The following is an 8,380-nucleotide window of genomic DNA, read 5'->3' on the forward strand; positions in this document are numbered from 1 at the left end:
GTGGCCCCGAAGCCTGGATCCACCTACCCTGGGGCTATATGAATTTTATAATTTTAGTAGGACTCGATGCTCGTTACAATCTTGCAAATTCAACAATTTGCTATTTAAAGAAAACGAGTTTGAATAATTTGGGTCCCCCCCCTTAAGCTTGGGGGGGAGGGGGGGGCTGTAAATGTTCAAACGTTACCAGACAGCACACAGTGTACGTCGATGGACAAAAACTGGCTATGAAGACCATAGCAAGTTTATCGTCATCCAAGACATCAAACTATTTCCCAAGATGCAGTCGAGGGAAATAGTTTGCTGTCGAGGGAGATCATGAACAAGCTATTGTCCGAATAGTCAGTAAATAGGTGTATTATTTATTATACTGAAGCTGACTTTACTAATATGTTACGTCTGATCTGGATAAAACAAGAAGAGCTCCGAAATGAAAAATTGAACTTACCCTCTGCATAAATCTTTCAGTATTCACTCAGTACGTGTATTACTTTTATACAAAGATATACAACAACATTCTATTTATTACAGCCAGCCGTGCATGCTCTGGACACAGTATTTTATTGTCCCGTCACTACTGAACAATACATCAATATACACTAGACAAAAATGCTAATGCACCACCAAATGAAAGTAATACTTTACTTTTCAAAACTTTTTTTATGATGCATTTTATATATTACTATGCTACTTTATCAAAAAATAAATCATGAAAATAATTGATAAATAACTACAATGTTAATTGAAGTGTGACCATTTCATAGAAAACATGAAAATGTTAACCATACTGGTTGGAGGGATAATTCTCTATTTTTTTTTTTGTTCTTTATGTTTGTACTAGTTAGAAAACCTGAAAAACTATATTGTATGCAACATTTGATCTTAGAAGGGCGTGAAAAAACAGACAGTATGGTGTCTGTAGGGGGCTCTGTGGGAAAGATTTGAAAAAAAAAGCAATAAAATTTTATAAGGATGAAAAAAGGCAGACTTCTGAAAATAAACTGCTACACCGTTTTTGTCCTCAAAGATAGTTATTTCCTTTACATGTGGGGTCCTCGAAAACATGAATATTGGGCGAGGCATAAGCCGATTTCAATATGTTTTTTTTCCGAGGACCCCACATATTTCCGTATTACCTCTCTAAGCGTCTACATAATGAATTTTTCCTGTCGAAGATTTCTTAACCCTCTTACTGCTAGAACTGTGTTTTGTGCCTTGATACGCCAGAACTTTTGCTTACAAGAATCAGAATATGACTTTAATGATGAGCAAAAATATAAAGATAAATTTTGATTGTAATTCTTTTACAAAATATTATTTATCTCAGATAAGTGCATATAAAAAAACATCAAGTATGTATTAAATAAATTTTATTGTGGCGAAAATTGGACACTGCTGTTTATCCAGAGACACAAATTATGAAAAGCTATTGGTGTCTCTGGCAACACAACAAAGCAAATATTACATATTAAATATTCAAACTCAGATTCAAAGTTCAAAGGTCAAAGTTCACAAACACCATATCAGAAAGATCGAGGTAAAAGCCTTGAGGTGCAGAGGTCAAGCACTTATTTATGTATATCTAAATCCAAAGTTTACTTTTCAACTTTCATGAGTTACATGACTGCATATAAGGATAGTTACTTAGTGCCGCTCGTTTACGCACATCTCACAGCTGGAAAGAAACGGACAGCCATACCAGATTCTATAAACTCCTTTATTGTTTAATGTTTGCGATTAGAGGAAAATTATTGGCTCCTGTAAATGATGCATGACTTGCTCTTGGAATGAATCACTTCCATATAAATGGCTGTTCCTCACATCACTTTCGCATGAAATATCTTGAAAGTCCAGATAGTTATGAGTCCATCGAGATACTAGTGGTTCAATCCCCTTGGCAATGGCTGTTCCCTAAGATCTTGGTTTCATCCCGTAAGTCCTGTCATGTTGAGCTTGATAATCACTGTAAGTCTGAAAGCATTAAAAACCAGAAAAGCAGTATCTATTCTAAATGGGTGAGGTGGGTGGGTGTTTCAAATTAATAATACACAATAACAAGCTGGAAAATTTTTACCGTACCAAGATGATGCTGGAATAAAAAAAAGAAGAAATTGCATCCAAAGCGCCCTCAGGTGTTTTTATTAAAAGGGGGGATAATCAACTAAAATATTTGACAAGAACAATAATCACTAGGAATAAGTACTGAGATTTAGGTAACGCACTTAAATATGCACTTCCTTCGATAAAAGCAGCTAATTCAGAGTGAATTAGGTTTGAATAATAGCGAACACAGGGACATTTCAATTCTCTAAGCTCCTTTGCTAGTATTACGTCATAGTCATAAAAAAATCGCATAATATAGCTAATTTTAGTGAAAATTTCATGAAGTAATAATTCCAATCTCATAAGCATATTCGATAATCAAGTGGTTATAAGCCACAGGCACAAATTTCTACATTTCGATAAAAATAGAAAGCCTGAACTAATATCTAATGTAAACAATATGGCCGACAATATATGTTGTCGTATGTTGTCTTATGTTGTCGTATGAAAATATATGTTGTCGTAATTTGTTGGTGAAAATGCTTTGTTGGTAATAAAGGCTTTTTTTCATTAAAACAATTTTATTCGCACTTTTATTTGGTTTGTGAGTAAAATGTCAAGCGTTTACACATCGAAAAAATTCTCAAAAAGAACGTTCAGTCCTATAAAAGAGTATTAAAAATAGGAACGTTTTTTAAAATGAGAAATTGTTTGGGTTGTTGTTGTTTTTTACTTTTACGCTGTTTAAAACTACTCATAAATGCTGTTTCTACTTATAAATATCACATTCGGAGGAGAGAAAGAGTAGTTAAAAAAAAGTATTTTTAAATTATAAATTCAACACAATGCAAATCAGCCCAAGTATGTGCTCAAAAAATTGAAATAGGTTTTTAATAAATGCATGGTTTTTTTTTTACGTTCTGGGATATAAACTTTATTTCTAAGGTAACTCTTAGGTTTTTTGCCATTCCTTTTTTTAAATTTTTAAATTAATAAGATTTAAGTCCAAATATTAATTCAAAAAAGAAATAATAATAATAATAAAAAACAATACAAAAATCTCTAGCAAACAACATCAAACTCATCAAGTTATTTGCATTCTCGTTTTTTATGAGATACGAATTCAAGACATTAGATCTAGGACATTTTTCACGCATGTGTCGCCTGCTTTTAACTTAATTTCAGATGTACTAAATCTGGCCAGCTTAGTGTATTTAATTCTACTAGCATATAGTTTAGGCAAAAAAAAAAATCCACGGATAGTAGGACTGCATTAGAATCTGATAATCAGAAAACAAATCCACAACCCCCCAAAGCTGAAATTGATATTAATGAAATTTGTGACCGGTCAGCAGGGGATGTTCACTTTTCCATGGCACCTGATCCCATCTATGATATTTCGGAGGTCCGGTTTGCTCTGCTCCTATTTTTTTTTTTTTGTTTAATGGACTTTCAGATTGAATACTGCTCGTTATCTCCATATCTTTCTTTCTTAGTATTAAATAAATTTACTAAATACATGTAATTAGTTATGATAAGCAAGAGTGTCTCTTCCAAAATTGTGAATTTTTTGGCCCCAGGGTTGGGGGGTTCTGGTGTTAGAGCGGGGCTACATTGATTATATAGTGAAATGCATTAATTCTTTGGAAATCTTCTTCACTGCTTCTGGGTATTAAATAAACTACGTGTACATGTAACTAAGTACATAGTTATGCTGTGCAAGAGTGCCTCTTTCAGAAATTGTGATTTTTTTTCGCCCCAGTGTCAGTGGTTCTGGTGTAAGGGCTGGGCTACATTGATTATATAGTGAAAATGCATTAGTTCTTTGGAAATCATCTTCCTGATTCTGGGTATTAAAAAATCTTCTCTGCTCCTAGGTAGTATGCAGATGAACTACCTATATAGTTATGATGGGCAAGGGCCCTTCTTCCAGAACTCCAAGGCCCCTGGGTCAGGGGTACTATAGAGGGGGGATCTACTTACATTCTGGAAATGATTTGTTTGAAAACTTTTTTGATAAGCAAGGGTGCCTTTTCAAAAATTGTGCAATGTGTGGACCTTGGGTCAGGGGTTCATATGTGGTAGGTGCACAATTTTTTTATTGTTGAATATTACTGATTAGTTGAAATGAAGTTTTTGTCCCCCTACCCTTCCTATATATGGATATTAAGTAACCAAACTAAGCAATTGCTAATTGTACGCACTTTTTAAACTCACATAATTTTTCGCACAAATTATGGTCACATTGTTATAATACAAAATTGGGTAACGTGAAGATAAAATATATTTTAAAAGTGATTTTAAACTTAATTTTGGTCTTATTCCATTACTTTTAACTTTTAACATAATTCACACCTAATAATTGGTTGGATTCTTATATGCTCTCGGATTATAGACCATTGCAGTTCCTAATTGTTTTTTTAAAATGATTTCTCGTCAAATGCAACCGTCTTTGTGTCCGCTTAATTAAAAAAACATACCTTTGCCTTGCCTTAATACAGAAACAATGCAGTTCATGTAACTTCTGTGTCTTTGTCCATTAATATGACACTAAAGTGCAAGATAATAGAAGTATTTCTTATCTGTTTGACTGCTTTCCATGTTAAAAAGAGGGATATTTTCTAGGCAACTTTCTGAAATCTAACATCATGAAAGATACCTTCCAACACAAAATTTCAAGTTTTCGACCAAAAATATAAAAGAACTTTCTTTTCAAATGCAACAATTTACTGTGTGGAAATAAACAATGCTTTGATGTGATTTCTTTATGCAGTTTTGTCTTTTTTCGCCGCTGCATTTCGACAAAACCAAGACAAGTATGGAAAATGTGCAAAGTACTGAAAAACTCTTATTTGTAAAAAGTCAATTTAAACAGTTCAACTAAAAAGCATCAAGGAAAGCTCGATTAATTAATTGTAAATACCTATTAATATACTATAGCAGAATCATACACATGTAACATCATACAGTTTATAAACAAATTCCCATTTAAAATATCAAGTTTTAGAATTAAAATAATGATTTTAGAGAATGTACACCTTTAACATGAAATATTTGATAATGTAACGTTAATGTATCGAACTGAAACTTGATTATTTTTAGTTTTATTGCAAGAAAAATGTGACCTTAATTTGTGCGAAAAACCATGTAAGCTTAAAAAGTGCGTTGAGCATTTTACAGAATAAATATTGTTTAAATCAAAGTGCGTTGAGCTGTATAATTATGATTAGCAATGGGGCCTCCTTCAAAAAATTGTGAATGCCATATCATCTAGCTTAAAACATGAACCGAATTCAGTCATTTCAAAGTTGTTGTATGATGCTGAGGTGACCTATAAGGCATATGGACCTCTTATTTTGTAATGTAGAAGAATTGAAATGCATTCATTTCTTCACCCTATATTTATAGTCCTGCTGGACACGTTATTACAGGTGACATAAATATAATTAATAATGAGGACCTTAGATCACTTATTTTAAAAGGTCCTAAATATAGGGAACCCAAACTTTCAACTGGCGTCGGATTAACATAAATATCATGGATTTTTTTGAAAATTACGCCAGACGAAGGGCCAGATATGAAAAAGACGTTGACATCTTGTCAGAATGGATTAAATGTATCAGATCCATGTTAAAGTCACGTTTCAAAATAATTGGATAGATTACATGATCAGAACGTACTGCTTCCTGCCGAAAAAGCAGCTAACAATATTGTCTTCGTTTGTAAGGCTCATTATATAAAGATATGATATTATCTAGAAGAACTTGGATTAAATTCTACAAGTGGTAATCCTACTTATACTCATACTTCCCTTTCCAAGGAAGAAATTCTTCAAAATAATGTGTCAATTTTGAATAGAGCCAAAATGAATTAAACTACCTTATATATATATATATATATATTGGAGTCTGAAACTTCATAAGAATCCTTACAAAGTTACATTGCGGGTTCCAGTATATGTTCACCCAAACCTCTTTCTTTACTCCTCACTAAGATATTGACAGTAGTGAGGGAAAACTTCAAGAGTAATGTGCAACTATATATTTCAGAAGTGGTGTGAATCAGATGTGAATACTAAAAAATTCTTAAGAACTTTTGGACAATTTGAAATCACATTTTTACAAAAATCAACAGCTTAAAAACTTACGACTTTTCAACTTTATACACAACAATTCCCCATGACAAATTAAAATCCAGGCTTTTTGATATCATTGACAGCTGCTTCTTCAATAAAAGTAAAATAAAATAAAAATGAAACTCGTTAATTTACTTACCTGGTCACTGGTCATTTGCAAAATTATTTTGTTAAGACAGATTCTGTTTGCAAAAACAAGTACTCTGAAGTTGACATCAAGAAGATGCTTGAGTTTCTGATTAACAATACCTATGTGGTCTTTGGTGACCAGGTCTTCATACAATCTATTGGAATTCCCATGGGTACCAATTGCGCTCCGTTATTAACAGACCTATTTTTGTATTCATATGAAGAAAATGTATGCAAAATCTTATGATTGAAAAGAAGAAAACATTTGAAGCTTTGAACTTCAACACGACTTTCAGAGATATCAACGACGTTTTGTCAAATAACAATGGTAATTTCCATTCCTAGGTCGATACAATATATCCAGGAGAGCTTAAGATTAAAGACACGACAGAGTCTTACACATCTGTTTCATACTTGGATATTTTACTTGAAAAAGACATTAATGGTAATCTAACAACCAAGCTATATGATAAACTTGATGACTTTAACTTTTCTATCGTCAACTTTCCTTACTTATGCACAATATACCTTCATTACCTAAATATACGGAGTGTATATATCTCAGTTGATTCTTTACGCAAGAGCAAATTATTGACAAGAAAGTTGATGAAATAAGAATACCAACAGTCTCGTTTAAAGTCATCATTTCGTAAGTTCTACGGTCGATACAATGACCATGTCAGCAAATACAATTTATCATTGAGTGGAATAATGACTGGCGTTTTTCATACCATAATTGTTAATCCATTATTTATACACTGAATTGACAACGAATTTTTCCGTTATTTCCTGATCATGACAAGGAGCACCCGGCGGATTTGACCGGTCAGCAGGGGCTGCTCACCCCTCAAAGGCACCTAATCCCACCTCTGATGTTTCGGAGGTCGGCGTTTGCTCTGCTCTTATTTTCTATTGTTTTATGGACTTCAAGATTGAATACTGTCCGTTATCTCCATATCTTTCTTCGTTGCATTTTTATGATAGATATTACCGAAAATTTTCTATAAAAATTAAAAAATGCTTAACACACCTTAGCACACTTTAACAAATTTAAACATTTCCGTAGGTTTTACAGAAAAGAATAGACGGATCAACTTATTTCTATCGAACCTGGGAAGATTACAAAAAAGGTTTCGGGGATCCACACAGTAACTACTGGATTGGTAAGAATACATACTTTGAAATAAAAATTAGTTGTTATAATCTCTACTACATGCTCCTAGTTGAGGGTAGCATTAATTAAAAAGATAAGCCCTAATAAACCCATTGCCAATCAAAAACGACCCGCGGTTAACAATGGTTTTCGAGGGATGAAAATGTACTGTTACACTTAGCTTCTTGCAGTATTTATCATATAACACACATTTAAAAAAAATAAATGTTAAGCACTGGAGTATATTTCTTTTCTGCTAATTATTCAGAGAGATAAAAGCATATTCTGATCAATAGTCATAAACATCAATTTCAATGATTTTCTTTTTTTATTATTACAAACTAAAAGGGAATGACGCAATCCATGCATTAACTAAAGATCAGGACCAGGAACTGCGAGTAGATCTCCAGAGATTTAATGGGGACACAGCGTATGCTAAATATTCCACGTTTTATATCGGAAACGAGGATGAAAAATACCAACTCACAGTATCCGAGTACAGAGGAACTGCAGGTTAAAGTATTCATTTACAAATAAATGTTGTAAAACAGCTGTTTAACAGAGGGTCTAACATTAACATTTGGCAGTGCAGTGTCATGATTTGATGTCAAACAGTATTAATAATGTTTATTGAGAAATTACTGTAGAGAAAAGGCATTGGATAAATATAATTCAGAACTATTCTGAACGCATTTACCTTTTTCAAAAAACATCAATTTTCAACGCAGGGGGAATAGCATACAAAATATCCTACCTTGACTAAATCAGTGCTTACATTATGACGTCATAGTAGGCGAGATGACGTCAATTTTAAAACACAATGTTTCGTAATATTGGTATTTAGAAATGTAATTTAACTCTAGAAAATGAATAGAAACATGTAAATATTAACAAAAATGAAATGTTCTTATTTTGTTATG

General features: G+C 32.9%; 1 protein-coding gene across 1 annotated transcript in view; it reads left to right on the forward strand.

Annotated features, from left to right (window-relative positions):
• LOC134253428 (ryncolin-1-like) overlaps positions 1–7,978 on the forward strand; it is a 32,034-nt gene extending 24,056 nt beyond the window's left edge. Inside the window, exons 5-6 of the mRNA XM_062735950.1 lie at positions 7,374–7,470; positions 7,809–7,978. Coding sequence (XP_062591934.1) covers positions 7,374–7,470; positions 7,809–7,978 — 267 coding nt within the window. The remainder of the gene's footprint in view (positions 1–7,373; positions 7,471–7,808) is intronic.
• Positions 7,979–8,380: the final 402 nt, after the last annotated feature.

The sequence above is a fragment of the Saccostrea cucullata genome, unplaced genomic scaffold (assembly GCF_032062105.1).
Source record: "Saccostrea cucullata isolate Sc308-1 unplaced genomic scaffold, CSIRO_AGI_Scuc_v1 ctg9625, whole genome shotgun sequence".
Lineage (NCBI taxonomy): Eukaryota > Metazoa > Mollusca > Bivalvia > Ostreida > Ostreidae > Saccostrea > Saccostrea cuccullata.